General features: G+C 48.2%; 14 protein-coding genes across 14 annotated transcripts; 7 read left to right on the top strand and 7 right to left on the bottom strand.

The window, feature by feature from the left end:
• Positions 1–304: 304 nt before the first annotated feature.
• POJ06DRAFT_39556 (uncharacterized protein) lies at positions 305–1,921 on the top strand. Its single transcript, XM_056190974.1, has 3 exons — positions 305–678; positions 754–837; positions 885–1,921. The coding sequence occupies exons 1-3, from the start codon at positions 649–651 to the stop codon at positions 1,740–1,742; spliced, it is 972 nt and encodes a 323-aa protein (XP_056040550.1). The 5' UTR covers positions 305–648; the 3' UTR covers positions 1,743–1,921.
• On the bottom strand, positions 1,838–3,871 carry POJ06DRAFT_262514 (uncharacterized protein). The gene is made up of 2 exons (XM_056188756.1): positions 3,380–3,871; positions 1,838–3,315 (listed from the first exon to the last, which is right to left on the bottom strand). Exons 1-2 carry the CDS (start codon positions 3,553–3,555, stop codon positions 2,100–2,102), a joined length of 1,392 nt encoding a protein of 463 aa, XP_056040551.1. The 5' UTR covers positions 3,556–3,871; the 3' UTR covers positions 1,838–2,099.
• A 147-nt stretch (positions 3,872–4,018) lies between these two features.
• POJ06DRAFT_262516 (cyclophilin-like domain-containing protein) lies at positions 4,019–5,297 on the top strand. The gene is made up of 6 exons (XM_056188757.1): positions 4,019–4,153; positions 4,275–4,496; positions 4,553–4,565; positions 4,622–4,764; positions 4,821–4,929; positions 4,979–5,297. The coding sequence occupies exons 2-6, from the start codon at positions 4,365–4,367 to the stop codon at positions 5,200–5,202; spliced, it is 621 nt and encodes a 206-aa protein (XP_056040552.1). The 5' UTR covers positions 4,019–4,153; positions 4,275–4,364; the 3' UTR covers positions 5,203–5,297.
• A 445-nt stretch (positions 5,298–5,742) lies between these two features.
• Positions 5,743–7,134, top strand: POJ06DRAFT_262526 (uncharacterized protein). Its single transcript, XM_056188758.1, has one exon. The coding sequence runs from the start codon at positions 5,956–5,958 to the stop codon at positions 7,063–7,065; it is 1,110 nt and encodes a 369-aa protein (XP_056040553.1). The 5' UTR covers positions 5,743–5,955; the 3' UTR covers positions 7,066–7,134.
• On the bottom strand, positions 7,135–7,719 carry POJ06DRAFT_262527 (uncharacterized protein). Its single transcript, XM_056188759.1, has one exon. The coding sequence runs from the start codon at positions 7,542–7,544 to the stop codon at positions 7,179–7,181; it is 366 nt and encodes a 121-aa protein (XP_056040554.1). The 5' UTR covers positions 7,545–7,719; the 3' UTR covers positions 7,135–7,178.
• Positions 7,720–7,991: 272 nt separating this feature from the next.
• On the top strand, positions 7,992–8,761 carry POJ06DRAFT_39675 (Sen15 protein-domain-containing protein). Its single transcript, XM_056190975.1, has one exon. It carries the CDS (start codon positions 8,108–8,110, stop codon positions 8,645–8,647), a length of 540 nt encoding a protein of 179 aa, XP_056040555.1. The 5' UTR covers positions 7,992–8,107; the 3' UTR covers positions 8,648–8,761.
• Positions 8,762–8,999: 238 nt separating this feature from the next.
• Positions 9,000–10,390, bottom strand: POJ06DRAFT_202753 (Sec34-like family-domain-containing protein; the record flags this gene model as incomplete). The annotated part of the gene is made up of 5 exons (XM_056185293.1): positions 9,000–9,174; positions 9,226–9,317; positions 9,370–9,744; positions 9,795–10,131; positions 10,191–10,390. The coding sequence occupies 5 exons, from the start codon at positions 10,388–10,390 to the stop codon at positions 9,000–9,002; spliced, it is 1,179 nt and encodes a 392-aa protein (XP_056040556.1).
• Positions 10,391–10,949: 559 nt separating this feature from the next.
• On the top strand, positions 10,950–13,309 carry POJ06DRAFT_39685 (Gaa1-like protein). The gene is made up of 3 exons (XM_056190976.1): positions 10,950–11,398; positions 11,452–12,460; positions 12,515–13,309. The coding sequence occupies exons 1-3, from the start codon at positions 11,121–11,123 to the stop codon at positions 13,154–13,156; spliced, it is 1,929 nt and encodes a 642-aa protein (XP_056040557.1). The 5' UTR covers positions 10,950–11,120; the 3' UTR covers positions 13,157–13,309.
• On the bottom strand, positions 13,205–15,937 carry POJ06DRAFT_39688 (uncharacterized protein). Its single transcript, XM_056190977.1, has 4 exons — positions 15,711–15,937; positions 15,504–15,616; positions 15,355–15,429; positions 13,205–15,300 (listed from the first exon to the last, which is right to left on the bottom strand). Exons 1-4 carry the CDS (start codon positions 15,856–15,858, stop codon positions 13,462–13,464), a joined length of 2,175 nt encoding a protein of 724 aa, XP_056040558.1. The 5' UTR covers positions 15,859–15,937; the 3' UTR covers positions 13,205–13,461.
• Positions 15,938–16,025: 88 nt separating this feature from the next.
• On the bottom strand, positions 16,026–17,867 carry POJ06DRAFT_262535 (WD40-repeat-containing domain protein). The gene is made up of 4 exons (XM_056188760.1): positions 17,655–17,867; positions 17,440–17,605; positions 17,075–17,384; positions 16,026–17,020 (listed from the first exon to the last, which is right to left on the bottom strand). The coding sequence occupies exons 1-4, from the start codon at positions 17,693–17,695 to the stop codon at positions 16,182–16,184; spliced, it is 1,356 nt and encodes a 451-aa protein (XP_056040559.1). The 5' UTR covers positions 17,696–17,867; the 3' UTR covers positions 16,026–16,181.
• A 215-nt stretch (positions 17,868–18,082) lies between these two features.
• POJ06DRAFT_262537 (armadillo-type protein) lies at positions 18,083–21,028 on the top strand. The gene is made up of 3 exons (XM_056188761.1): positions 18,083–18,270; positions 18,331–19,446; positions 19,494–21,028. Exons 1-3 carry the CDS (start codon positions 18,211–18,213, stop codon positions 20,874–20,876), a joined length of 2,559 nt encoding a protein of 852 aa, XP_056040560.1. The 5' UTR covers positions 18,083–18,210; the 3' UTR covers positions 20,877–21,028.
• A 142-nt stretch (positions 21,029–21,170) lies between these two features.
• On the top strand, positions 21,171–22,479 carry POJ06DRAFT_262539 (thioredoxin-like protein). The gene has a single exon (XM_056188762.1). The coding sequence runs from the start codon at positions 21,546–21,548 to the stop codon at positions 22,269–22,271; it is 726 nt and encodes a 241-aa protein (XP_056040561.1). The 5' UTR covers positions 21,171–21,545; the 3' UTR covers positions 22,272–22,479.
• POJ06DRAFT_262541 (uncharacterized protein) lies at positions 22,480–25,037 on the bottom strand. The gene is made up of 2 exons (XM_056188763.1): positions 24,108–25,037; positions 22,480–24,058 (listed from the first exon to the last, which is right to left on the bottom strand). Exons 1-2 carry the CDS (start codon positions 24,878–24,880, stop codon positions 22,603–22,605), a joined length of 2,229 nt encoding a protein of 742 aa, XP_056040562.1. The 5' UTR covers positions 24,881–25,037; the 3' UTR covers positions 22,480–22,602.
• A 565-nt stretch (positions 25,038–25,602) lies between these two features.
• Positions 25,603–27,440, bottom strand: POJ06DRAFT_39734 (uncharacterized protein). Its single transcript, XM_056190978.1, has 8 exons — positions 27,205–27,440; positions 27,099–27,144; positions 26,850–26,985; positions 26,640–26,794; positions 26,390–26,585; positions 26,293–26,328; positions 26,030–26,240; positions 25,603–25,980 (listed from the first exon to the last, which is right to left on the bottom strand). Exons 2-8 carry the CDS (start codon positions 27,112–27,114, stop codon positions 25,708–25,710), a joined length of 1,023 nt encoding a protein of 340 aa, XP_056040563.1. The 5' UTR covers positions 27,115–27,144; positions 27,205–27,440; the 3' UTR covers positions 25,603–25,707.
• Between the last annotated feature and the right edge of the window lie 116 nt (positions 27,441–27,556).

Genomic DNA, 27,556 nt, shown 5'->3' on the forward strand with positions numbered 1-27,556 from the left:
TGATAGTAGGCAATGAGTTGGAATTTGGTAGAATATGACTAGTAGTTTGTGTTTATGTCGTAATAACCACGTTTAGGTTGTATATTTTCTGTTGTGTTCAGTTCGGAACTATTTTGGAGTCCGACCCAATTTCATACGATTGCCGTAGCGGCCAGCAGAAGCCGGAGAGCCACTTATGTTCATAATTGGTATCATTAGTGCATCGGCTTCTTATCTGTTCAGTCGTTGTCGTCGGCCTTCCTTGTCATTATCTGCACAGAACGGATCAAGAGTGCGGAGAGCATGATAAAGTATAAACTGACCTCGAGGAAGAGGAGGCCGGTAGTGGAGGTGATGGAAACGTGATGAGCTTATCGTGAAGCATTGGACTGCGGGTGTCCCCTGATTTGCGTCAGCACGGACACCACCTACCCGGCCAAAGATTCATGCGCTCCGGCGGTGCGACTCAGTATAGCTTCATCCGGGAGTTTGACTTGCGATCTGATAATTGATTCGCGGTAGATATCATATTGTTGCTAATACTGTATTGTGCTACTGGAAATATGGCCTTGAGTCTGTGATCTTGGGATAAGGAAATGATAACCAGCTATCGCTATTGGCAACAGCTACATAGATGATAACGAGTGGCTTGACTGGTTGGATTGGAAAATGAGGAGGTTATCTTCGTTTCCGGTCGTGGTACGTGCCTGAATAGAACGGAAGCAGTTCAATTGTGGGGTGCAAATGTACAACGCTGAGCTGACACTTTCGCAGACAACCGGCGCATCGTTTCTACTGTGCCTTATTATTATGCTTAGCAGTCCATCGAATGGATCCGGTGACCTGTGGCTATACTCTGTCTGTGACTCTGCTCTACTTTGAAAGAGACTAGCTAACAAACGCAGATATCAACAGACTCACTCGGATCCGCTCTCCCACACCTAACACCACAATCTCCCTCTACCGTCGGCCTTCCCGACACATACGCAGTCGGAATCTGGACCTACTGCTCACGCACATCAGATCTCATCCAATGTCCACACAGACCTTATTTCCCGCCGCTCTTCTTTTTCGATCTCTCTGTCGCCCTCCTGCATGATCTTCTCGCATCGTCAATGCCAAACACAGACGTCCAAAACAATATTTACTTTCCGCAGGGAATCTACCCCGTATACTCCCCGCGCACCTGGATCGCGCTCACGATTCCCCAGGCCCTGTCTTATGTAACTTCGCTCGCGTATCTCATCGCGTTCGTCGCCTGCGCAACTTCATTCACGTTTCTCCTTCGACAAGACACGAAGAGGAAAACGCATGCGCTACGCCGTGCATCGTCAATTTGTGCCACATCTCTTCTTGTTGGCGCAGCGGTGGCGACGGCGCTCGTGTGCATGCTCGTTCTCAAACTGAATCAGGAAATAACCCTGGGATACCGTGTCGCACGGGGCAATCCCCGGGCCGTGCTCGCCCTCTGGGTCGCCGCTATGTGCGGACTTCTAGCCAACAGAGCAGTGATCGCAAGCACTCGCGCTGCCCATCACCCGTACCGGCCAACGGGGAAATGGGCGTTCGACCAATCCAATGGGGCGGCGAAGCTGCATACGACAACGTCGTCTTCGTCGGGATGGTTGTTTAGTGAGTTTACCGTGACGGCGCGGTCGACGAATAGCTCGCCGCCGGGCACGCCAGAGTCTGTTGGGAGTAGTGGGAGTTTTCTGTATATGGATATGAACTATGGGAGTCATGCGCATGGGGAGTTGGTGTAATGGTCATTCGCTGTTTTGTATTGAATCGTGTGAAATCAAATATGTACTCTACAAAAATCGTTCCTGGCTGTTCGCTTGTAACATTGCAGGAGTAATATGATTCAGACGTTAAAGTTCGTGTGTATATTCGTTACCGCGTTACAGGACATATAAGCAAACATACAAACATTAGTACACCAGAAGACGATACATTGCACCACTACACCATCATAAATGGCAACAAAAAACAATAGGGAATTACCATACACCACCCTGTCGAAAAACGTACAAACCCGAAAAGTCACATGTAAATCTCGAATCGTGCAAGTCAAACTCCAAAAACGTACATTAACTGAACAATACAAAACAACTCACTATCTAGATGACTGCCCCATGAATACCAAAATTGACGTTCATGTCGTACGACCGGTCTCGATTCTGGCGATACTCGGCTTCCTGTCGTCGCCGTTCTTCTTCTTGTCGCTCCAATTCGACCCGCTCGTCCGAAGAAGATTCGGTCTCGGCCTGTTGTTCTTGCGGCTCGGGTTCGACTACTACTTGCTCCACAGGGGCCGTTTCTTCTTCACGCCGACGCGACCTAGGAAGTCGTCCCCGGACGAACCGGGACGCCCACGTATGGCCCCGCGTTGAGCTTCGTTCGCTCCTGTTCGAAGACGTCGCTGGCGCGGGCAATCCGTCACCTTCTTCGTGATGATGCACGACCGGGAATCCCGTCAGACCATGTGACCGGAAGAATATCGGTCTTCCCCCGTGACGGAACGCATATTGGTCAGGGAGCACTCCTCCGGCATGACCTTCCGGGAGCTGATGCGCCGGCTGGGGCTGCGGGAGTTGTTTGGGGACATAATAATCTGCCTTACACAGTGGGCAGCACGCACGACGAGTAGTGAGCCATGGGTCGATGCAGGCTGCGTGGAATGCGTGGCCGCATGTGAGACCGCGCACGTCATCCTCATCTTCGAGCGATTCTAGACAGATCGCACAGGCATCGCCTGATGTATCGGCGAGGTCCGGGTGTAGATTCGGGTGTAGGCGGACTTCGTCGTCGTCTTCGTCTTCTTCGGCGTGCGGTTTCAATGTCTCTGCCGTGGTCTCAGAATTCGTCTTCCGCAGATCAGACGTTTCTGGAGGCGGAGTGCTTGCATGCGCATATTCTTCATGCTCGGCAATCGTTTTCCGGCTGTGATCAGCAGCCTCAGAACTTGACGCGGTACTGTCGACCACTTCCAAACGATCACCTGCCTCTTTCATTGCCGCACCGACCTCCAAGTCAACCTCTCTCATACTGGGCGCACGACTAGGTATCTGCGACGCAACGCCTCCTTCTGTCGATAACCCCGCACTTTCTCTCTCGCAACGCCAGACCTTGTACTTCTTGACCGGGAACCGCTCGTCCATCTCGTCAGTCGTCATGAGCTTCTTTTCACGACGTCGGCGAAGCGGCGGCCGCATGAGGCCCATGTCGTATCCGGTTTCGTCGTAGCCGTCGAATGGAATTTCACCGTTAGCCGCTAGTGCTCGGGCGCGGAGACGCCGATTCCGTCGGAAACAGTACTTTACGCCGACAATGATCCTAGCCACGTTCAGTTCTGGCCCAACACAGCAGCCACAGCCATTCATAATTGCATATTTCTTACCATAGATTCGTAAATACAATGCCGAAACCTAAAGCAACGAAGAACAACAGCGGCGACGTACTGGGCGAAATCGTAGCTCCGCCGGACGAAGAGCTGCTCGAAGTCGCAGGCGCCGACGACACAGCAGATGCCGTCGGCGATACTGTCAGTGACGGCCCCGTTGATGTGGCAGACATTCTTTCAACCAGTACAGTGCAGTGTATAATGGTCGACCTGCCGGGAGGTATTTATGCGTGCCAGATTGCGACGAGGCGAATACGATCACTGAGCTGCGCCCTGGCGAATACGGACACAAGTGGATGACAGTTCTTTTTTTGCGAGTGGTTTCGTATTCGTGACGAGAATGAATGTCAGCATCCGTTAGACAGCAGGAAGCTCGTGCGGCATATAGTCGAACTCAAGAGTAGACTGTCCCACAGGTACAATAATGCTGAGCTGCTGCTGATACGAAAGTAGCTCCCGTGACATAAGCGAAGACCAGATCCGCACAGGCCGACGTCAGTTTCACGTCGCGAGATCTGGGCGCTGGGGAGAAATAGCAGGCGACCATACTGAAACGCCGCAGCAGACTGTTGAGCGATATCCCCGATCGGCAACAAAATACCAGCGTCAGGCTGCCCCGCCTCCTCATCGACTCAGCCCCTTGTTACCCGGCGCAGATATGTGACAATTGCGCAGTTTGGTGTTATCGTATTTCGGATTTTATAGTATTTCGGCGCTACGAATTTGTACAGATTGTGAGGCTTATTGTGCTATTTAATTACGTCAGGGCAGGTTGGTTGTTCCTTGCGGAGCTTGTAATTACATCATTGGCTGAGAGTTCACACTCGCCCCGTCGAGCCACCTTAGCGAGACAGTTGCTATTTTCGTTAGTGGATATTAACATCCCAGGTAGAGAATAGTTAACCACAAAATCATCAATCTATCGGTGACAACATTAAACGACGTCGCTTCCGTTGTTGCAGGCTTTCGGTAGATAATCAAGATGTCTGGACAAACAACGTTCTCGGCTCCACCGGCCGTCACGAATCGGCAGTACGCTGGCGCTGCCGGATCGCATGAAGGCACTCCCGGTCTGATATCCTACGACTTCTCCAATCCGGTCGTCTTCTTCGATGTAAGCTCATTTCTCTAGGGTTGAGATCCAATGCTAACCTTCGCTGGCATCTGCAGGTTAACCTAGGCTGTAAGGATCTGAAGTGTATGTTACCTAAAACCTACAATAATCTGACCTGGGATTAGCGCAGCCTATGGGTCGGATCAAAATACAATTATTCAAAGACAAACTCCCTCGGACAGCGGAGAATTTTCGACAGTTCTGTACAGGCGAATACAAAGTCAATAATATCCCACAGGGCTATAAAGGCTGCAAGTTTCATCGAGTTGTATGGTTCTCTGCCAATGTTTGGTCGTAGAAACTGCACTGACGTGAAGCGACTAGATAAAAGATTTTATGATTCAGGGAGGAGATTTCTTGCGGCACAACGGAACCGGATCGGCGTCAATATACGGGACCACAACATTTGCAGATGAAAGCTTCGAGTTTCCTCGTAAGTGATTGCCCCATTATTTATCGGAATGTCGATACTGACAGATCAGACGAGCCATTCTCCGTCTCCATGGCAAACTCTGGTCCCAACACCAACGGATGCCAATTCTTCATTTGCTGTACGTCGCTGCCACATCTAGACAGAAAGCATGTAGTATTTGGAAGAGTAGTCGAGGGATTTGATGTCGTCCGAAAGATTGAGTATGTGCCGTCTGATGACAGCGACAAGCCGTATCCGTTCGATGTTAGCATCGCTGAATGCGGAGAAATGTAGGTGTTATAGAGCCTAGTCTAGTTGTACTAGCATTTTATTGTATATTACTTGTACATAAGTCGCTGTATAATACTTGATGCATTTTTCACTTGACAGATATATGTTGCATTTATATATGCACATGTGCACAGAACGGATCACTGATACTCTACGGGTTAGGGCTCCTGTTAGCTCGTCAACAGTTATGACATTGCGGTTGATTATTGAGCTTATCTTCCGATCTGGTCATCGGCTGTGCCGTGACCCACTCCATGTGGATCTTGAAGACAAAATGCTGAGCAAATTCACCAGTATATGTCAATTGGTACAACTAGAGCCACGTACATACCATTCAATTCAACGAAGCCAACTACCCCAATAACGCATTACCTGCATTCGGTACCAGATTGGAGCAAGCAATATACGACTAGTAATTTAATTCGTAAGCTTGTAGTATTCGGTTGTAATTGTACACGAGGCTATTTTTAATATCGACGACCATCGATGGTGGCTTGTACTTAGCAACGGGGTTGTAGGTGCACCCAAATTAAAATTACATTGCGGCTCACCTGTTCTGTTGAATGCAGATCGTCATCGCCTGATCATCAACGCTCAACAGGAATCCTAACTGTACGATTGATCCGCCAGAGTTTGCAGCAAGCGTAGGATATTGGAACATATTCGAAGAGACAAGATTCACATTTTGACCTTACGGTTTGGTGGCGATTACTCTCGAGTTCACAGTAGTTTAGCATCAAACATCAGCAGAAAGTCATGACAAATCCAGAACTGCGTCCCGCGGGAGGAAAACTTATCTCGGCAGCAACATCAGAATCCAGTGGAGAATCCACCACTGTGTCAAGCACTCCGATTCCTCATATTGTGCGCCCGTCCTCACCGGCCTCATCCGATGCCGATGCCGACAGAGAGGTCATCGAGCCGGACGAAGATCTCCTGAACGATCTCCCGCACGACGTTGAAGACATCGACCTCGTACAACTGCGAATCCAGTCTATACCGGCACTAAACCTTTCCCGATTTACAAAGCTTCAGAATTTATGTTTGCGGGAGAACTTGGTTCAACAGATTGAAGGCCTGGACGAGGTTGGACCACATCTTCATGAACTCGATCTATACGATAATCGGATCTCGGCTATCGAAAATTTGGGACCAGAGGAGGGTGAGGGCGTGTGGCTGAATCTAGAAAACTTGGATCTGAGCTTCAACAAAATTAGGCGAATAAGACATGTCTCCCATCTCAAGAATGTACGCAATCTGTACTTTGTCCAGAACAAGATAACGAAAATCGAGAATCTCGATGGGCTGAAAGAACTGGTTAACCTTGAACTCGGCGGGAATCGACTACGTGACTTGGAAAATCTGGATAGTCTGACGGGACTGAGACAGTTATGGGTCGGTAAGAATAAGATCACGCGATTACAAAATCTGGCATCGTTGAAGAGTTTGAGGCTCCTGTCCATACAAGCGAATAGGATCGTCAAGTTGGAAAATTTGGAGGAGCTTGAAGCCCTTGAGGAGTTGTATGTTTCACACAATGGAATCGAGAAGATTGAAGGACTGGAAAAGAACAAAAATTTGAGGATATTGGATATCACGAGCAACCGTATCACACACTTAGAGAACTTGAAACATCTCACGAATTTGGAGGAACTATGGGCCTCGAGTAACAAGCTGGAATCTTTTGAAGAGATAGAGGAACAGCTGAAGGGGATTTCGACTCTGGAAACGGTCTACCTGGAGGGAAATCCATTGCATTTGAATGATCCTAAGACATATAGGAACAAAGTCAGATTGCATTTAGGTCCTAGTCTAACGCAGATAGATGCTACATATGTAACTGAATCTCAGGCAGGAATCCGGTAGTCGATGGACATGTATGGGTGCATTGAAACATTTTATGGTTTACTATTCTAGCATCTTGAAGGAGTCTATTATGCTACCTATGTATCACGAAATTGCATGCGCTAGATGGACCACTACGTTTTAAGATACTCTCCTCGCCCGTCCTCTTTCCTTCTCCAAGCATACTCCTTTTCGACTTTCGCAACCCGTACCTCATACCGCTCATAAAACGCCTCTCGGCCCCTCTGCTGTGCATGCCGATGTGTTGCGATCTTGCGAAAATCTGTAACATCGTCTAACGTGCGCCAATAGCTAATAGTTACACCTTGTCCGCCGGCGTCTCGGACAGAGTCAATGCCTAAAAATCCGGGTTGGCCTTGTGCAAGCCCGAATATTTCACTCGAAGTCTCGCCGTACTCTTTGGCATCGGCCTGCATAGGAAGCAGTGACGTGAATATCACTGCGTAATAAGGCGGCTCAAGCAATTGCGTAGAAACCATATCGCAAGAAAGGACAAAGAAAATAAATTCGCTTAAAGGTAGATTACAGATTTAGAAATCGATGCGAATCACACTCGAGACGCAGTTTCTGAACTAGAGCGGTATATCAACAGCCGTGTAATAGTCATATTGCTACATTATCTGACAACGCCCCTAACCCGATGCGACCTAAAGAAAACTCTGTTGCATCCATTGATCCGCAGGAAGGCGCCAAAGGAATCTCGCAGAAGGAGATCATTTTTAATTATTTTATTTTGTGCTGGAATAAGCAAGAAACAGCTTTTAATGTTTTCGCATCGAGTTGTGACTTGTGAGACTTCACGTGGAGCGCGATCGCTAATGGTGTGGTACAGTTGCAAGTGCCCTACACAACTAAAGATGCAACGTTCAACTCGAGTTAGGGTAGAAGTCGCACCAAAATTTTGTGGCGCGGCCCAGCTTAGTGCTAGAGTATCAACCCTTGTAAATTGAATGTGGGATATACGCCTACAAAGGGCCATGAATAAGCGAATGCCTGATTAATAGAAGCATTGTGCGGAGTTAATGTCATACCGATCCTGCAGATGCAGCCACGATTAACAGTAGCGTCAGAGACAGTGACACCGAGGTCAATTGCCTCGGCCACTTCAGCTTCCACCAAATCACGACCGTCTTTCGGCAGCGAAGTCGTAAAGGACAGAGCATATAATGCGGCCAATCCGCGAAATAATCTGACAAACTCCGATATTGCTTATCGCGTGAAGCAGAATCTCGATCTTCATCACTTATGGACGGATTTGTCGATTCATAGAGTCGATGTCGTCTCCCCAGAAGCATTCCCTCTGCTGGATGACGGTCAAATTGTGTTGGTGCTCGGGCGGCCACCGGACAAATTATATTCATCCGACTCATACGATGAAGATGGTTCTCCTAGGGAGGAATGGATTTTACCAGTACGAACGGAATCTAAGTGGAGCTTGAAGCGGTGGGTGAGCGTGTTCGAGAGTCTCGCTGCCTATCAGGGAGTACGACCGGATAGAATGCTGATGGCGATGTATACGGAAGACTCAACCGTTGTATATTACTTCGTCCACTGGGGTTTAATAAATCCACGGAAGAATTAACGTTTTGGGTTACGGAATGGCAGCTCGGGAGTATGGACAAGGTTTTGGGTTTGCTTAATTTAGTTCGTTTATGAGCTCAATATCCCGTTCAATGGATAACAAAGATGGTCGATACATTATTCCATAGATTCGAGCTCTTTGTGAAAGTCGTAACGAATTCTAAATGCCAATTGTTTCCGCACAACATGACAATTTATGCAACATATTCCCTTACGAACGTCACTATCATCAGGAGTATGCCTGCATCCTAAATACAAGTTTGACTTGCGCATCCTGCAATGTTGAGTGGAACAGTCTGCCAAAGTCCAACTGCGGTCGGTCGAAGTATCCTTCTTCCACTAGATTCAAGTTATTATGGACTAATCCAGATCATGCCAGTGCACTTGAACTCACTCTCTTCCGAGTCTTGAGACGAGAGTCCTTGAAGTAAGGAACACAATTCATACAGAACTTCGGCCTTTTTCTCGTGAATAATGCGATTTCTAAGAACGTCATGCAATGGCTCGCACAACCCTTCCAATAAATCGCTAGAAAATTTCATTAGCGGGCGCTGGTTTCGAAATTTAATCAGTACATACTACACCACTTCCTCTCCCTCGGTAAAGATCGCGTAGAACAGATCGTACTCGTCGATGCAGACAGTACGCATATACGCAATACTTTGCCGAGTCTGCCACAATAGATTAGCATAGAGAACATTCAGCACCATACAACTAACACACCAGTTGAAGTAAGTCCACTATGGAATTTCTCATATCGTTAACACGCTTGGCCACAGTTGGCGTTATAAGCTTCTTTCTGGCATATATATAGGCTTTGTAACAGTCTCCAAGTAAACTTGCGTATTCCTCATGACCCTCGCATCGAGTTTGAATCTCGCTGGTTAGGCTTTGTAATAATGGCGCGTCAACTCTGAATTTCGTGTAAAACAATGCCGACTGTGTGGCATCATTGAGTGCCTTCGCAGCTATTCGCGATTGCACGTCATTAGTCACGTCTCGGATGCTGTTGACAAAGTAAACACGTATTAAAGTGAGAGCGCGAGTCATGCATTGACGGAAGCGCATCTGATACAAGTCCACGGAGTTAAAATTTGACTAACTTGGTTAGGCATGCTCTCCATTTTAGGATCAGTACTTCAACATACATGAATCTCCACGTAATCTATGCATTGATCCAGTGATTCTAGCATACGCCTAAATCCATCCTCTTTGACAAAATCCGTACCAGGAGCATTCAGTCGCCGTGTTATTTCCTCTAGCATATTAAAAGGTTTCAGATGAGTCTCAAGATCATTAGCTAGAGTCTCCAGACGCAGCTGCTCGGTGGAGAGCGAATCACATGCATCTTGGAATGTCGAAGTCTGCCTCTTAACGGAATCAAAGCCCGATGCAAGCCTGTCAAACATTTCGAGTGTCTTATTAGCTTGACCAATCAACATTTCACAGGATTTCAGGTGTGAATGAGCAGTATTGCGGAATTGTCTAGCCAGTACTATTAGTCAATCAATGCAGAAATCAGCCTCCCAACCTTAGTGACTTACACAAATACTCTATCGCTCACGTCCTGTAGTTCTTTCTCTAATGACTCGTATAGCTCCATAAATTCAAATTCACTGTCAGGAGGATTCAGAAGCATCTGTTCTTCTTTCAATGTGAAAGGATATGTGATTGACTTCGCCGCAGCCCCGTCCTTTATCGTATCACCTAGCCGATCGCTTGTCAACTTTTGCAATCCTGACATTGAATTACTCCGCCGAATTGGCACCGAATATTCGGGAATCTGGTGGACTTGTTGTCGACGGCTTGTGACTTCTTCAGCGACGTGCCGTAGAGAATGGTTAATGGCTGCTGCACCATTCCGAAAATCTGGAGTCTAGAACCACAAATAAGCAAACAATTCCTACTCCGTTACAGATTTTCGGAGTCGACATACTTGCTGCACATGCTCTAGTGCCACATCTTGTAATATTGACTTCCGCCGCCGTCGATGCTTCTGCTGCGGTTGTGGAGCGTACTGTGAAGGACTGACGTGGTAAGCCCAGTCGTCGTACATTCTGCAGTTTCTATGGTCACTACCACCGCAATCTATTACGGCAATGACAATATTAACTTCCAAATCAGGATATAGCCTTTTAAGCCAGAGTAGATTTAATTGTCCAACCAGCCAAGTATTCGTCGTTGCATTTGGACAGTAATGATCGTAGTTGTGGGCGTCGAAGTCCAGACGATGCGGCTTCAGCCAGGGGTTACGCTTGCTTACCCGGTTGGACGTGTTCATCTTTCAATCTTGACAAAAAACCCATGAACACACTACGGACGTACCCTCGCATTGCAATCAACTGTAAAGACGATTATTGATCCGGCTACTTTTGGCGTATTATGCGGAATATCGCCTGCAGTGAGTTTAATCGTTGAAGCATAGCCCTGCCGGGGGATATCTCATACACCACTCTCGTTGCTGGATACTAGAAATGGCGATTTTAGGGACGATTCGGCGCCAATTGTTCGGCAAGCAAGGCACAAGGGAGTCCTTAATATCGCTCCTTCCGGGTCTCTCATTTATGCTTGTATTGGCAGGCATAGCATGGCTGTTTGTATTACCCATGCAGGATCAGTCGCGACGAACATATATCTCCGAGAATGCTTTACTACCCGGCCAGGCACTTACCTACTTCCATGGATCAGAAGAAAATATTGTGAGAGCATTTAAGGAAGAAGTACGGATGCTAAGCGACGCACCGGGCGAGGAGTGAGTTTAGCAGCTGTTGTCTGTATATGTCGGGCTATTAACCGGGACTGTAGGCGGGCCCAGGTAATCCGACAATGGATCAGTGGGATCGGGTATAAAAGCGCGACACACAACTGGAGTATATCGCACTACGACGACGTTAAGGCGGGCCTGAATGTTTATGGAGTACTACATGCACCAAGAGGAGATACCACTGAATCTATGATTCTTTGCGCTCCATGGCTAAATCAAGACGGGGAGCTGAATGAAAGCGGTGTAGCCATTGCAATCGCTTTAGCGCGGTATTTCACAAGATGGTCGATATGGTCAAAAGATATTATCTTATTGATTCCATCTGACTCCAGTTTCGGATTAAGCAAATGGGTTGAAGACTATCACTATACATCGATGCCCATTTCGAGCGGGTCAATTCAAGGAGGAATCGTCCTTGATTTCCCTGGCCAAGGAGGAAGATTTGAAAAGCTGGAAGTACTTTACTCGGGACTGAATGGGCAGCTTCCAAATCTGGATTTGATCAATACCGTGGTCCTGATTTGTGGGCATATGGGCATCAAAGTCATTGTCCATGATATAGATGCATCCGATGATAACTATGAACATCGGGCAAAAACTTTAGTTACTGGTATTGCACATCAAGCTTTGTCGGGAATATATCGATCCGGAGCCGGCAGCGAAGCTTTTAGTGGATGGCGGATTGATTCTGTGACCCTCGCTGCGAAAACGTCGCGGGATGGATACGGACTATACGATCATATGCTCTATGGGCGTCTAATCGAGGCATCTATGCGTTCCATCAACAATCTTTTGGAGCATTTTCATCAGTCCTATTTCTTCTATTTGTTACTGTCCCCCTATCGTTTCGTCAGCATAGCCACATATCTGCCGTCAGCCATGATGATTGGCGCAAGTTTTACCATTAAAGGGATTTATTATTGGATGAGTTCTACAAGCACGAAGTCTGGTAGAATGTTCGATCAGGCAATTAGCGCATTTGGGTTATTTACGGCAATTGTGTTTTTCTCCGTTGCATTGTTCTCGTTGTCGTCGTGGACTCCATCATCGGTAAGTATCCTTTACCGATGAAGTAGCAAGAGGGCACACTATAACATCTTCTAGATGCTTGCAACCACAGCTTCAGTCATTTCCACAGTGACAGCTATGTTTCCGATAATTTTTCGGCTATTTATATCACCACAGCCGTTGTCTTATATTAACAAACTTCAATCATATGTATTAGTTTTCGTCGGCTTGTTCCTTACTACCCTCAGTACTCTCAACTTCTCTCTCTCTCTTATGCTCGGACTCATATTTGCACCTCTGGCTCATGCCTTGACTCCCAACGTCAATTCACCGACGAATAAATTAATGGAGCGCCTAAAATGTTACTTGGCAAAGTCGATTTCGTGGATTGCGATTGTAGCGACATGTCCATGGCTAGATATATATTTATATTATGCGCTCGTAGTAAAGGAGCTCGTGTTTCCTCGCCAGTGCAGTCTACAGGCTTTTCGCAACTTTCTAGCGAACACGTCTCACGAAGAATTTGGTGAGTTTCTTAGCGGGATAATGTGGAGCTGGCGAGCATTAGGGGTCTGGAGTTTCGTTCCAATTTTATTTGTAGTATGGCTACCGCTCTGGTTGGTTGCCTGCGTTGTTGTCAGTGTGCGTGCCGTTGCAGAGACTGATAGACCTACGCCAGAAGAGAGAACGGTCACAGTGATAGAGAACAATAAGGTACACGAGGATAAGCCAAGGTAAAATAAATGTATTCCACACAAGAAGTCAGAGATGAGGAGTCTTACTGTGAATCTGTTGACGCTTGTACTGTTTAAAAATTTAATGAACGATATGAACGATAGTGCCCGCTGTATATTTCAGACCGGAATATCTTAACAGAGTTGCATAGGATGCATCTGACAAAAGACATATATGGCAACTAACATAAAGTAATCGATCATCCCTATCACACCCTCATAATTCAAGCTCAGTCAATCACCAAACAGTCTGTCGAACTTAATTAAGAAAACGTCTCCTGTCTGTCTAAATTTAGCGCGCCGCCACGATTACTGCAGGGAGACGTAATTCGCAGGGAATAGTTTCCGCTCGCCATTATACACGCCGCTCCACCAATCTTCATCAGGGAACTGAATATCCTCGATAATCGCGCCTTCTGGAAAACTCAACTCATTATCTTCCTGCGCTTCATAATCGTACGACGCTAGGGCACTAGGGCCATTAAGAATTTCCATCGCCGCTGAGGTAGGATCAAATGCAGATGTGGATACTGCCGGCTCTAGAGCCGCCTCAGGAGTGCTCTCAGCTTCACCTCCCTGAAGCTCAACATAATTTGATGGGAATAAGCCATGCTCGCCGACACTATTGGTGCCTGCCCACCATCCGTCGTCGATCATTTCAAGATCATATATAGTCTCGCCTTCGACTAGATTAATCTCATTCTCTTCGTCCTTCTGATATTCGTACATGACAATCGCGCTCTTTCCGGATCCAGATGCAGCTGCAGGCTGTACTTCAGGTTCCGGAGCAATTTGACGACTTGGTGCAGGAGCGCCTACGATGCCACCACCAGCAATGGCAGCAGCAGCAGCGGCCCGACGTTTCTCGAAACTAGCCGATTCTACCTCCGGTTCGGGTTCGGGTTCGGTCTCGGGTGCGGGCTCTGGAGCAGGCATTGTGAATGACGACACATCGGGCTTGGAGGACATGTTAAGAGCCGGCAGTTCCTCGACCTCTGGTTCTTCCTCCGCTTCCAGCTCAGGTTCTGGCTCCTCAGGCACAGGCTCGGGCTCAGTAGATGGTACTTTAGCGGGAAGTGGCCGCGGAGGAAGACCTCCGGGTCGGATAATAGTCGAAGTCGAGGATACGGGATGTGCGAGTCGAATAGGAGAGCTAGAGCGAGCAGCAAACGATGGCTCCTCTTCCTCCTCAGTGACTTTCTCTTCACTGGCAATGGAAGCTTTCGCAAACCGATCTCGCATGGCCGAGACGGTAACAGATGTTCCTTCCCCGTTCTCATCCTTCGCAGCTGGCTTCGGAACAAAACCAGAGGACCCAAAGGTTGCAGAAGAGGAGTTCGATGCGGTGACACCGCCAGGGGCCCTGGCCTTACGCTCTGCCCATAACTGCGCAGGGGTCTTACCGCCTTCGTTAGCAAAGTTCTTGCTAATACCTCCCACGACTTTATTTTGCAATCCAAATTGATCCTTGGGCAAGGGAGGAGCAGTGCCGAAACTCCTGTTGCCACCGAATCTACTAGATAAAGCAGGCTTATCAACCTTGGGCTTGGGTAACTCTGACAGGCGCTCGGTCGGCCCGGCGGAGAAGGCTTTTGTACGATCAATGAAACTAGCTGACTTATCCTCCTCCGGTTGCCCGCTTGTAGGAGCAGGTTTGACATATTCTTCCTTCTGCTTGGCTTCGGCGCGGATAGCGGCAATGTCGACCTTCCCGATTGGCTGATACGTGCCCTTAACTACTTCTGGCTTCGCAGCCTCAAGCTCTTTGTTCGATGTACCAGCGCGTAGGGCAGCGATATCGACTTTTCCAATAGGCTGATAAGCACCCTTGACAGGTTCCACATATGCCCTCTGAGACGTCCCGCTCTTACGGATCTCAGCCAGATCGACCTTCACCGGCTTGTAGGCCGATTGCACCTTACTGACTTCGGTCCCCAGCGTGGCTGGGGTGTCACCCCAATCGCTTTCATTGGCGTACGAGGTGACATGAGACTCTGTATAATTGGGACGAACTGGCGGAGGCTTAGAAAATCGGGATGCAAGATCTGCGACAGAGTACTTCGAGCCGGAGGCATCCGCAACCTTTCTAAGAATCTCGTCAGGTGCAACATCATCTTCCGACCGTGCGGTGATCTGGACATGGTAACCCTGCATACCATAACCATTAGCACTACCCGTTTAGACTATCATTGTCATACGCACGCGGAACAAACGAGCAACAGAGTTGAAATGGGAACTGAAGTAACCCTTCGTTCGTTCTGGGACACCTTCTCCGCACTATCAAACGTAACATCGAGTTAGCCAAATTGATGCGAAGCTTGCGGTGCGACTTTAGATGACTAAGTACTTACCCATCCGATTAAGACAAATTTAGGCAGTTGAGTGTTGGGATCAGTCACTCTGGCGAACGCGTACTGGACCCTGCCATCTGAGAACTCATCTTGTAATTCGTCGAGATCGCCGGCTATAAACTGGCATTAGAATCAATAGTTCACATGTACAACAGTTCATATTGCTCTGTTCCTATGATGACTGGTATGTAACAGAAAAATGCTTACCGCCAGTAGCTTGCAGCTTCAGGGCATTGTTATTGAATCCCGCACCATACGAGAACAGCGCCCACGAGATCTTGGGATCGCCCTCAACAATTGAGTCGTACGCCGACTGAATCTCTCGCGCGTTAGATGAGAGATCAATTGATGTCATGTCGTCTGGAGTTCTGGGCTGTGCAACTTGTAAGACTATTCCTCGGGGAGTCGACTCGGCTGGCGTCTAGGTATTCGCCAAGCCGCGCGGTCAACGTTCATAGCATCACTGTCATGCGGCTTGAGACAGCGTCTACAAGTATTTTAAGCCAATTAAATCAGCGAGAATTAATGCTGGCTACTTAAGAATATATAGAAAACTATATTACACACCGCAACCAATTCGGCAAGACTCCATAGATAAAAGTATCATGATCATCATCTGTTTTACACAAAATTCGAAGCGCATTCCGTAAATCCATGTACGAACACCAAATCTCATTATCACGACGTCCATACCTTAATATCCAGATGCACAGACGCTGTCGCTACAACACATCGAATAAGTCGCCCGTCGGAAATATTGCTGCCACCATTGGCATGCCCATTTCCATTCATCTTCGTTCCACTGATTCTACTCGGAACATTCCCAATAATTGAAGGTGCCCATTTCAGGGCCGAAAGGAAATGATCATGGGCGTTCTCTATCGTCCGTATGCATCTTCCGCCTTGTGTAAGATCCCAGCACCGTATAGTCTTGTCATCAGCGATCGAGATTAAGAATTTCCCACCAGGATGAAATGCAACCGATCGAACCCAATTATCATGACCCTCTAGAGTCAGTATTAAGTTTCCGCGCGAATCCCATATCTTTAAAGTTCTATCTCTGGAGCCAGTGGCAAAGTACTCAAATCCTGACGATAAAGGTGGTGTCCGCTTCGATTCAGTAAGAGCCGCTATGTAAGTATAACTGGCAGCTGGCGCAACTGCACAACATTCGATAACGTGGTCATGTGCGGTCACTGTGAGTCGACAGTCTCCTGTTGACACGTCGGCAACCCTCGCTGTGTGGTCCGCCCCCACAGACAATAGCAGCTCCCCATCTAGTGATGGAACAACAGCTTTAATCCAGTCTGAATGTCCGACTACTGTTCGCAGGCAATATCCAGTTTTGACGGCCCAGATCCGCAATGTCTTGTCTCTAGAGCCGGATACAATTCTATCGCCGTCTGGAAAAAATTTAACGCTGGATACAGTATGATCATGACCTTTTAAAGTCCGAATGTTTTTGTATTCATCGTTAGAGTCCCAAAGCTTTATAGTTAAGTCGGACGAGCACGATACTATGAGCAAAGTTTAGTGCCACGATCCGATCCTGAGCTGCTTGAACCACTTACCCAATAGCTCCTCCCCTGGCCGCCCGCCAAAGTCCAGGTCCAGGACACCTTTTGTGTGGCCCTTAAGGGTCCTCTCCAAATCTCCCAGTTCCCAATCCCATATTTTGATCATCGTATCTTCAGAACCAGACGCTAGAACCGAGAACACAGGATGAAACGCGATCGAGGTGACGGGTTGCCGATGACCCAGAAGAGTATACCTACATGTTCGTGGTAGCCAGTTTGCTGGATCAGCCACCTTTTTTGAAGATGAGGGCAGAATGTCTAGTTCGGTTTGCAGTGAAGCTACTTGGGACTCTAAGTCCATGATCTGTATATACGTCTGAGGTTAGAGGGAACGTGACAATGAGTAACTTGCAGCATACCTTCTTTTGTAATCTGACTACACTCGTCCATTTCTTCTCTAGCAGACCATCGTAATTGCTGACGTCGTCGTCAAACCCACCACCTTGTATCCCCAATTCATATCTCAGAGCCTCATGTGATGCCTTCAAGCCGGAGGCGGCAATATATTGCAAAATTGATGCATTTCTGTTGAATGTAAGACGCGTAACATCTGACGATATTCAATTATGCTCACAATTCATCACGTTGGCGATTAGTCAAGAAAGAAGACGTCATCTGCGGGCGTAATGTTCGCCGCAATCCAGAGTCGATGAAGAGTGCTGTGGTTCCTATGGCGACGAACACCGATCTAATATATTGACGAGCACTGTCAAACCTCTACAAGCACTGCATCAGCAACAATGAAATCCCAGGGAGTTTAAGCACACGACTTGTTACCTATAATTCATGATGCGCGCCGCTATCGCTTCCGGTCATTACTGACAAGCTCGCGGCGACTAGAGCTACTAACCCAAAACAGACTTAGGTACACGTGATCCTCGTGGTATCCTGAAGCCTAAGTTTTGCGTATTTGCTCCCCAAATGAGCCAGTCTCTGCACATATAGAGTTGTAATTATTGCAGATAAGTAAATGCTGCTCTTCTTCCAATTTACAACGAATGTAAACAAACAAGTCGTGGAGCTCAGCCGTGAATATTGGTGAAAGAAAGGATTCGTCTACGATTACCTCACATTCAGATAGCCTGGACCCGTTTATTTTGATTATTTCCTAGACATACATTCTACGTATAATGGCCGATCAAGAAGAGGACTATTCGTCTCTCCCTTTACCCGACCGGGCAACACATAGGGTATACTCTGTCCACTCCACACGCCGAAATTTGATCAGGCTAATGCATAGGCACCTCCAGATATGGAAAGTCAGATTAGCAGCATATGACGAGATGGCGAAGCAATTCACGACCTCTCCCAGTGACAACGACCCATGCTTCCGACCGTTCCTCAGTGACCCAACTATTTACAAGAAAATCGTGACCGACTCTAATGTTGCCGCCCAAGAGGCGGGTATTACATCACTCGTTGCATGTCTTCAATACGGTGGTCCAAATGCGTGTCAGAGATTACGGGGTACGGTCGTGACTCCTTTGGCTGAGAAGGGATTGGTTTCTATGCGCGCGGGGACTAAGCAGAAGACCATTGACGCGTTGTTGTACTTTATCGAACTAGATACACCAGATCCCGTCGTCGAGGAACTAATTCCAATCCTAAGCAATAAACTTCCAAAACTCGTTGCGGGAACAACTATGGCCTTACGAGAAATTGTCAAGTCTTTTGGAACAAAGACTGTCTCACCAAAAAGTATGGTCAAAGCTCTACCCAAGTTATTTGCACACTCAGATAAAATTGTGCGTGCTGAAGCTACGAATTTGACAGTCGAATTGTACAAATGGATGGGCGACGCATTAAAGACTGTTCTGCTTCCGGACTTAAAGCCGGTGCAGCAGAAGGAGTTAGAAGAGGCGTTTGAGAATGTGAAAGGGAAAGCACCTCAACAAGAGCGATTTTTACTGTCCCAACAACAGGCTGCTTCTCAAGGAAACGGTCTGGGTGGCGGAGCTGTCGAGCAAGAAGAGGCGGAGGACGAAATTGATCCAATAGACTTGGCCGAGGCTGTTGATATTTCTGGCAAGATTCCGGCGGACTTTTACGAGCGGATGGGATCTGTGAAGTGGAAGGATCGGAAAGAAGCGGTGGATGATCTGTTCAAAGTGGTCTCCGTCCAGAGAATTGCCGACGCCGATTTTAGCGAACTGATGCGAGGACTCACGAAGTGCATTGCTAAGGACGCGAATGTTGCGGTAGTGACTGTTGCAGCGAACTGCATTGAAGCTGTTGCTAAGGGATTGAGAGGCGGGTATGCTAGATATAAGGCGACTGTTTTTCCATCATTGCTGGAGCGCTTAAAAGAGAAAAAGCAGTCTGTGTCTGAAGCTCTTGCAGCCGCATTGGATGCCGTTTTCCAGTCGGTATGTGCCTTGTTGAATATATTGCGCGAGCAAGCTAACGGTTGTAGACTACTTTTAGCGACGTGCTTGAAGACATTCTCGAATTTATGAAACACAAAAATCCTCAGGTGAAGCAGGAGACGACGATGTTCCTGGTGAGGTGTCTTCGAACCGTCAAGATTATTCCCAAGGCAGGAGAGATTAAGCAGATGTGCGACGCATGCACTGTTCTACTCGCAGACACGTCCAAACCAGTGCGTTCCGCGGCGGCAGACGCCATGGGGACCATCATGAAGATGATCGGTGAGCGTGCGATGACACCGTACATTGATGGCCTGGACGATATCCGAAAAGGCATGATCAAGGAATCGTTCGAAACAGCCACTGTCAGAGCGAAGCCCGAAAAGGTGGCACCGCCAGCTGCGGTGGCTCCTAAGGCTACTGCCGCTGCCCGGTCAGGTTCTGGCGCTCCTCGACCAAGAACCAGTGCAGCTGGACTAAAGCGCTCGACGGGAACACCGCCTACGTCCAGTAGTCGAGTTTCCGCTGCCGCCGAGCCAGCTGCTGTACCTCCTACTACGTCGCATTCCCGGTTGGCACCGCCGGGAGCACGGACGTCGCGGATTGGCGCAGGATCGACAGGTGTCGCTCGGAAAAGGACAGACGACCATCCATCCTCTCCTCGAATGGCTGGAACGAGCGGTACTCCGCCACGGGGGGCAAGTAGCCGTGGCTTGACTGGTGTCTCCCTATCTACTTCGACCTCGTCATCGTCATCACACAGCGGCTTGTCTGCGGCGGAGAAAGCAGAGCTTGCGGAGTTGCGACGGGCAAGGGAAGAGTGGGCGTCGACGGCCGGGTCGTTGAAGAAGCAGGTTGAATCCCTACAGGCGGATAATTTGAAATTGTCCCAGACAATCGAGGAGCTGCAGCTTAATAACAAACAGTTAATTGAAGACCACACGCGAGACGTGTTGGCGGTTAAGGCGAAGGAAACGCAGTTAGCTAGAGCTAGGAGCGAAGTTGACAATGCTAGGGCACATATTGGCAAGTTACAGAGTGATTTGGACAGTGCTAATAATGCCGCTGCTGCTATTCAATCCGGTGCAGTTACCAGAGCTGAGGAAATAGGGGATCGCGATCTTAATGATGGAATCCGGAATGTGTCGCCGGTGTCGAGAACTAAGTCAGAAAACTTGTTGCCGGAAGAGGAGAAGGAGAATGGATTTGCCGCGTCAGCAGCATCCCGGTCTGCCAGTATTTACGTATCCAGATCTAGCTCGAGAGCTGGATCGTTTAGTCCAATATCAAGTAGCACGGCAGAAGGTAGCGACACAGGGTTCGGCACGGGAAATGCCGGCTCAGTGGAGAGCTGGCGACGGGCGGCTGAAGTTACTAGCCAGTTGAAGGCGCGGATAGAAGCGATGAAAGCTAGACAAATTAGACGGTGAGGAGCATATCAGGAATTAGGTCTGGAGATATGGGTACATTATTATTGTAATATCCTTTTGTTGTTCAATGTTTGTGAGGTGTATGATACATAGTAGTCAAATGCATGGTAAACAGAAAGTTTAGTTGTGCCGTCCCCTTGCATGCTTCGGGTAAGGGCTCGGTTGGGGTATGGTACCAATATGTATGCGTCATCATTACGTAGCGCCGAAGTAGACGCTTGCTTGCATGAGCTGGACTGGTACTGTATGAATTTAATAGAACATTATACACGATAGTATAGTCCACAGCTCTGCCGCAGTCAGGGTCAGATAAGACCACCCGGCGAGAGCAGAGGTGAGACGATTCCAAATGTCGCAACGTTGGCCCATTGCGATGAGGTTGGAGAAGGCTGGGTCAGGATTCTTTCGCAACGACCCGCACGGGCCTACGAACGATGAGGAGCACGGGTCCGGATTGGCGAGTTCGTGCGATGATAGCACAACCACATTCAACAATGCGCGTATAGGCCAAAGCCAGCCTGAGCGGTCGATCGCCCTTCGCTCAGCTCGCCTTACTATAACTACTTAACTCCGATCCCCGCTTCTGAATTCCTCAGTTGCTGTCCGGATACTTGTCCATCAACAATCGTATCTAGTCGGTGTATATCTACATCTACCATCGCAATAATAATGCCGCCCCGCAAAGCCAAAGAACCAGTTGATCCTGCTACGCTTCGACGCTCGTCGCGCGTCAAGCCCGCTGGACCGGAAGCTGCTGCTGCGCCACCATCAAAGAAGCAGAAGACCGCAGCAAAAGGGAAAGCCGAGAAACCGAAGAAAGAGCTCCCGGTTGAGGAGGAGAAAGAGTCAAAAGAATCACAACTGCCCAGCCCCGCGGCCACTGACGGCGAGGAAGCGGCGGCCGCAGAGACCAAGGAAAAGGAGTCCAAGGCGGCTGCTGCTACTGCTGTGCTGCAAGTTGGTGACGAGCTGCCCGATGTCACGGTCCTTGATCAAGATGGGAATGACGTGAACTTGAAGGTCGTCGCGGCTGAGAAGACGGTTGTCGTGTTTGCCTACCCGAAAGCGAGCACGCCTGGTTGCACCCGTCAAGCCTGTGGATTCCGAGACGCGTTTCCCAAATTTGAAGGTGTTAACGCTGCCGTATATGGACTTTCTGCTGACACCGTCACTGCACAGAAGAAGTTCCAGGAGAAGCAGAATTTGCCGTATCCGTTGTTGGCAGACACCAAGTTCGAACTGCTTGGACCTCTGGGAGCGAAGAAAGCTGACAAGGGCGGCATTACGCGATCGTATTGGGTTATCAAAGATGGTAAGATCGCGACAATGGTTATTAATGTCAAGCCGGAAGTGTCTGTCGAGAAGGCGCTGGAGGAAGTCGTTGGCAAAGAGTAATCTATAAAGGTAGTTGACGAGTTGTACGATTCCCTGGGTTTGATTTGTTTGGTATCCTTTGTGTAGTTTGCTCCTGTGCTTGAACTTAATGTGTTTGATTATTCAACAATGGTATTGCGCGTACGATAACATCAGCATAATTATGTCCGGCCGTACACAAGATGTCGCCGATGCAAAAGCCTCGCGTTTATCAATCTATATTTTGTAACCCTACATCTGTACAAAAACCCGCCCGAAAACGGAGTGAGTAACTAAAAGTGAGCGAAAGAATAACATGCAAACTCGTACGAGCAATCTGGCAAAACCTCCCGACATGTACATGGTCAACTCGTCACTTCTCCGGACGAACAAAATTGATAACCTTATTCTGCACATTTGCTACAGTCGAATTCTGCGCTTGCTTAGCCTGATTTCGTACATCATCATGTATTCCTTCCGATTTGTCTGGAGAAGTATTGATATCACTGAGCGGAGAACGATATTCAGGGGCTTTCCCTTTGTCCACTCTCGACAGGGTACTCCGAGTCGTGATCATGTTACCATCTTCTTCCGAATACGGAGCCGGCGATTCTCGTTCAGAACTGCTTTGGCCATCTTCATCCTCCATATCCTCCGACCATTCTTCTTCTACCTCCTCAAGTCCCTCATTTAGCATCCTGTCCCGCACAGATATAGCTTTATTTATATCTTCGACATCGGTTTTTTTAGACGTATCGGCATCCGTAGGCATCAAGTCCGCGCGAGCATACTCCTTACTCGACATTTTGCGATCACTATAGTAATCCAGCTTCATTATCTCCCGTTTTGCAACAAGAATAGCATCGTGCAATGCTTTCCGACGCGACACAATCTCTTTAGTTGTCATATGGGCCGTGTCCACAAGAACATGACCTGGATGCTGCTGCGCATGATCTTCTTCGTCAGTGTGCTTATCCTTGCGCATCCCTCTTCGCGGACGGACCTGCTGATAAGAGTACAACAGGCACCGCATTAGCTCTCTCCTGGATTCCTGAAAAATCAAGAAGGATATGATCTGATCCATAAACGACGCCAACAGCACGACGTCCTCACCTCCGTCGCTCACAAAGCGCTCCACAGCCTCGATCTTCTGCCGATCTAATCTAGCTTTTTTCAGTCGATACAAAAGGCCACCTATAGTGGTGATCATTTTGATAGACGCATCTTCCTCCTCCTCGTCACTAGAACTGAACCCATCCTTGTCATCAGTATATCGAATATTTGGTCCATGCGCACTAGTCTTGCCGGTACCGGTATCCTTAGCCACGATCTCGAGTGGTCTGTCGCTCTGACCATACTTCCGGCTACTCTTCACGGCAAAATGATTCCGAGCACGACGTGGGCTTGACTCGACCGAGAAATATTCGGGCACGTGTCCTTCCAGAACCGAAAACACTTCTCTTCTGCCTCCAGCCGCGACCTGTTGGACCGTACCCAAGGCAGGAGTCTGCGAATCCGCCGAGACCTCTGCCACAACCCTTCGTCTCTTGCGAATCCATCTGCGCCGCCGTACAAACGAATGAAACCATACGTGCGCCCCGTGCCATTTGTCGGACATGAAACTCACAGAATACGACCAACCTTGATCGTCAACATCGTAAGTCATGTCAATATACCAAGTCCGCCAGACCCATTCCCACGTCGGATCAGGCACCGGTGCTGAGAGGATGTCGACGGGTGAGTACTTGTAGTCAGCGTCAACCCACGGGGAAGGGTCATAGTTGAGAAGACCCTTCGACGAGAACAATGGAGTGCCAAAAGCAAAGAATCTTTACCAATTAGATACCCATGCATTACACCAAAATGAAAATTTCTTACCCTCGCTGATTCTCATATAATATGTCGTATACAACTTTTGGGTCAGAGCTGACGATACCCTTACCGACCGCGGGTTTCAATTCTTTCTTATCCTCCTGTAATCGAGTATATCCACCTCTAAATCTTGCTGGAGCTATCGAGTTGGCAAGGCCGTCCTCCTCGTTCCAGGTATGATATCCTTCATTTTGCTCGCCCATGCCATCGCCAATCGATGGCATGCAACAGCAAAAGATCGAAAACACGCGGTTCAGCATCTGCTGAAAATCCATACACTTCCGCCGTCGTTTCCGGCTTCGACCTAGCACTATTGAACTCCGCGGGCTACTTGCCCGACCTGGAAGCAAAGGAGCCGACTCGTTCGAGGCAACTGGTCCCAGCCCCATTGTAGGATCTTCATCCTCGACTGCACTGACAGATTGGTTATCAGCATCCACCGGTGCCATCGGTTTCGCATCCGCCTGGTTTACTGCCTCGGGAGCTTCGCGTTCTTGACTCGTCTTAACAACGGCATTCGGTTCCTCCGTAAGCACCTGATGCTGTTCTTGTCTTTTGGACTGCGGCCCAGCCGACTGGGCAACGTCCCCAGATTCTGACTGCCTCGTATTTTCAGTCCCATTTATGGCATCATAGTTTTGGGAGACTGTATGATCGACAAGCGTAATCCGGTGTGCGCCCCGCGGTGCTTTATTCCCTCCTTTTCCGTTCAGGTTACTACTCCGTACCTCGAGGAAGTCGTCCGTGGGTCGCGTGATGGCCTGGAAGAGCGAGCTCATCGCCGCGAAATCCGTCTAACTCGTGCTTCTTCGTGCCAAAATCGCGAATACAGTCAAATAATTGTCAATATAAATAGGCAGAGAGAAAGTATCAGTCCGCCTTCTGAACTTTCGCGGCCGACGATGAAATTTTAGCGTTGGTGTGGACAGTGCGATGAGACACGATTAATATGTGTGCTTAGCCTTTGGTTATCGCTAATTGTTTAACTGCCCGATCGGCGTTGACGACGTCATAGTTTGAACCTTGCCAGCGCCCCACTTGAACTGTTAATTTCGAGACGAAGCAGCATTATTAGTTACCATTCGATTCAATCACTGCCTCGCTTATTCTGCGTTGATAATCAAGCAATTATCGTCAGATGGACACGCTCAATTGATTCTCGCCAACGCATTTCTCAAAGACACACGAACATTCCGAACCCATACAGTATTTAATTTACTTTACGTATTCGTGAGGCCAACCTGCTCAATCATCGACCGTCGGCCAATAAAATAGACTATCTTGGAAACTGGAGATCCAAATTTATCTACTTTTGCAAGGTAACCATGGAGATACTCGCAGACATAGTCATTACACATTTTGATGCTGCCAACAATCACGACTACAAAAAATGCCATACCTGGCACGTTGTATCATTTTGCCTCAATATAATAGTATTACTATACCCGTAACGCACTGACTACAAATACATAAAAGATAGCGTACATATATCCACGGAATCCCACACTAGAGCATTCTTAAACTGAACTAGAATATCATTAAATAAAAACTGTGACAGTTTCTAGAATACAACACTAAACGGCTCCTAATCCTAATGGCCCACCGGTCACTCTTCGATTGCAACCCCAGTTTTCTCGGTTAAAAGAGCAACTGTGTCGGATTTCTCCTTCTCGCCCGGTCCGTCGGCCGACTTCTCACCTGTTACATCTGGCGCATATTTCCTCGGGCGACCCCGGCCCCTCTTCTGACCTTCTGGCGGTGGAGGAGCGAGTGCCCTCTTCGCAGCCTCCTTGACTTTCTCTTTCTTCAGTCTCTGCTCTTCAGTAAGTTTTGGTCTTCCTCGCCCTCGCTTCGGCGGTTCAGGATTAAGCTGAATAGGCTTGCAATTGCCGTTAGCATAGCAATCTCATAAGAATAGGAATTCGTACCTGAACTGTAATTTCCTTCTTTGGTCTTCCGCGACCACGCTTCGCAGAAGGTTCTGCAATTTCCGTAGATTCAGTCGATTCAGTCTTGTCAGCCATAGCTTTACTTTCAGTAGCCGCATCATCGCTCTTTTTTGGCCGTCCACGGCCCCGTTTAGCAGAACTCTCTAGCACGACGTCAACGTCCTTGGGCTCGTCAACTTTTTCCCGTTTTCTACAAGCAAGTTAATCTGAATACTTTAATAATGCTCTAGCGGCCAACTTACTTTTCTTGATCGATATCGCCGTCTTCGGGAGGTCTTCTAATGCATTGCGGGCTAAGTTAGACATTCCTCCCCCAGTCATAGCCAAACGAGCACTTACCTAACTACTACCCTTCTCCCTCTCCCTCTGGTGGATGCTTTACCAGGTTTTTCAGCCTCATCCTGAACTCTCACCTCAGTCGCCTCCGCAGTCTTCGTATCGCCATTCTCCTGCTCGTCAGCATCATCGGGAGATTCTTTCTTAGTCTTATGTTTCCTTTGTTTCTTTGCACCCAAGCGATTAGTCTCAATGTCTCCTACAGATTACTTTTGTTAATAATAGTAGCACGTTATTGCACGGAAGCACTCGCCTTTATACTCAGAATCCGCAACGTGGCCCTCTTCCAACGCGCCAGCTACTCGCTTCTGGTCGTCCGGATCGATCTCATCATACCCGTCTAGACCCTCCGGTAAAGATTCAACTTTCATTTTAATATTCTGAATAACCTGAGGCGTAACGCACGACCTAATGAGTTGTTAGCCCATTATTACCCGAAACAAAGACACCACAGGAAACGTACCAATGTCTCCATTGCCATGACTGATTATCACCAATAGTAACGAAAACACCTAATCGCAGCTCTCCTTTCCCGATTTTTACTCCTTCAGATTTACATGCAGGACCTTTGCAGCCTGCGCGCCCCTGCTTCGCGGTTTCTACATTATAAACTGTTAATATTCGCCACACGCCGGAATCGAATACAACGATTGCACCGTCAAGCACGCATATCATATCGCGTCCTGTTTGCGGGGAATTGGAGGTTGCTTACCTATTCGATAGGACATCCTCTATCCTCGCCTTCAGAACAAATGGCACTAAATTGCAGTTAGCATTACATTCCATAAACTAGCGATTGGTCTTCAATGAATGCGGACAATATTTGGCGGCAGAGTGCATATCGTTAGCAGGGTGTTGACGCGGTGTCCACCAATGCAATCATAGCAGTCAACAGGTTTTATCCGCCTTCCACTCCTTCGTATCGGACCACAGTCCATCCGCAACAAAGATAAAACATACCTTACAAATAATAAGTAGAATTAGCGCACAATGAATCGGCTGACTTATATGATCAGAGATAGTGGGACCAGGACCTATACGACGAGGTAGGGGCCGGCCATTTTGAGTTTGCCATATGAGATGGGCTTTAGCGACAGCCGAGTACACACAGACCGCGACGCTGGTGCCACATTGGCGATAAAGTATCCAGGCACAAAACCACACCAGGTT

This window comes from Lipomyces tetrasporus (assembly GCF_029532465.1).
Source record: "Lipomyces tetrasporus strain NRRL Y-64009 chromosome Unknown POJ06scaffold_12, whole genome shotgun sequence".
NCBI lineage: Eukaryota > Fungi > Ascomycota > Lipomycetes > Lipomycetales > Lipomycetaceae > Lipomyces > Lipomyces tetrasporus.

Excerpts from the sequence above, each read along its gene's own strand:
- POJ06DRAFT_39688 (XM_056190977.1), bottom strand. The coding sequence starts at position 15,858 with ATGACATCAATTGATCTCTCATCTAACGCGCGAGAGATTCAGTCGGCG. Across the intron at positions 15,617-15,710 it reads GAAGCTGCAAGCTACTGGCG|CCGGCGATCTCGACGAATTA; the intron begins GTAAGCATTTTT and ends GCCAGTTTATAG. Across the intron at positions 15,301-15,354 it reads CTGTTGCTCGTTTGTTCCGC|GGTTACCATGTCCAGATCAC; the intron begins GTGCGTATGACA and ends TATGGTATGCAG.
- POJ06DRAFT_262516 (XM_056188757.1), top strand. The coding sequence starts at position 4,365 with ATGTCTGGACAAACAACGTTCTCGGCTCCACCGGCCGTCACGAATCGG. Across the intron at positions 4,765-4,820 it reads GCTGCAAGTTTCATCGAGTT|ATAAAAGATTTTATGATTCA; the intron begins GTATGGTTCTCT and ends TGAAGCGACTAG. Across the intron at positions 4,930-4,978 it reads TGAAAGCTTCGAGTTTCCTC|ACGAGCCATTCTCCGTCTCC; the intron begins GTAAGTGATTGC and ends CTGACAGATCAG.
- POJ06DRAFT_39675 (XM_056190975.1), top strand. The coding sequence starts at position 8,108 with ATGCAGCCACGATTAACAGTAGCGTCAGAGACAGTGACACCGAGGTCA.
- POJ06DRAFT_39556 (XM_056190974.1), top strand. The coding sequence starts at position 649 with ATGAGGAGGTTATCTTCGTTTCCGGTCGTG. Across the intron at positions 679-753 it reads TATCTTCGTTTCCGGTCGTG|ACAACCGGCGCATCGTTTCT; the intron begins GTACGTGCCTGA and ends ACACTTTCGCAG. Across the intron at positions 838-884 it reads GTGACCTGTGGCTATACTCT|ATATCAACAGACTCACTCGG; the intron begins GTCTGTGACTCT and ends TAACAAACGCAG.
- POJ06DRAFT_262527 (XM_056188759.1), bottom strand. The coding sequence starts at position 7,544 with ATGGTTTCTACGCAATTGCTTGAGCCGCCTTATTACGCAGTGATATTC.
- POJ06DRAFT_39685 (XM_056190976.1), top strand. The coding sequence starts at position 11,121 with ATGGCGATTTTAGGGACGATTCGGCGCCAATTGTTCGGCAAGCAAGGC. Across the intron at positions 11,399-11,451 it reads AGCGACGCACCGGGCGAGGA|GCGGGCCCAGGTAATCCGAC; the intron begins GTGAGTTTAGCA and ends CCGGGACTGTAG. Across the intron at positions 12,461-12,514 it reads CGTCGTGGACTCCATCATCG|ATGCTTGCAACCACAGCTTC; the intron begins GTAAGTATCCTT and ends AACATCTTCTAG.
- POJ06DRAFT_262537 (XM_056188761.1), top strand. The coding sequence starts at position 18,211 with ATGGCCGATCAAGAAGAGGACTATTCGTCTCTCCCTTTACCCGACCGG. Across the intron at positions 18,271-18,330 it reads CCGACCGGGCAACACATAGG|ATATGGAAAGTCAGATTAGC; the intron begins GTATACTCTGTC and ends AGGCACCTCCAG. Across the intron at positions 19,447-19,493 it reads TGGATGCCGTTTTCCAGTCG|ACTACTTTTAGCGACGTGCT; the intron begins GTATGTGCCTTG and ends TAACGGTTGTAG.
- POJ06DRAFT_262535 (XM_056188760.1), bottom strand. The coding sequence starts at position 17,695 with ATGACGTCTTCTTTCTTGACTAATCGCCAACGTGATGAATT. Across the intron at positions 17,606-17,654 it reads AATCGCCAACGTGATGAATT|AAATGCATCAATTTTGCAAT; the intron begins GTGAGCATAATT and ends TACATTCAACAG. Across the intron at positions 17,021-17,074 it reads GCCAGGGGAGGAGCTATTGG|TATCGTGCTCGTCCGACTTA; the intron begins GTAAGTGGTTCA and ends CTTTGCTCATAG.
- POJ06DRAFT_39734 (XM_056190978.1), bottom strand. Across the intron at positions 26,586-26,639 it reads TGCGGATTCTGAGTATAAAG|GAGACATTGAGACTAATCGC; the intron begins GCGAGTGCTTCC and ends AGTAATCTGTAG. Across the intron at positions 26,241-26,292 it reads GGCGATATCGATCAAGAAAA|AAAACGGGAAAAAGTTGACG; the intron begins GTAAGTTGGCCG and ends ACTTGCTTGTAG.
- POJ06DRAFT_262539 (XM_056188762.1), top strand. The coding sequence starts at position 21,546 with ATGCCGCCCCGCAAAGCCAAAGAACCAGTTGATCCTGCTACGCTTCGA.
- POJ06DRAFT_262541 (XM_056188763.1), bottom strand. The coding sequence starts at position 24,880 with ATGAGCTCGCTCTTCCAGGCCATCACGCGACCCACGGACGACTTCCTC. Across the intron at positions 24,059-24,107 it reads TTATATGAGAATCAGCGAGG|ATTCTTTGCTTTTGGCACTC; the intron begins GTAAGAAATTTT and ends TAATTGGTAAAG.
- POJ06DRAFT_262514 (XM_056188756.1), bottom strand. The coding sequence starts at position 3,555 with ATGTCTGCCACATCAACGGGGCCGTCACTGACAGTATCGCCGACGGCA. Across the intron at positions 3,316-3,379 it reads ATTGTATTTACGAATCTATG|GATCATTGTCGGCGTAAAGT; the intron begins GTAAGAAATATG and ends GAACGTGGCTAG.
- POJ06DRAFT_262526 (XM_056188758.1), top strand. The coding sequence starts at position 5,956 with ATGACAAATCCAGAACTGCGTCCCGCGGGAGGAAAACTTATCTCGGCA.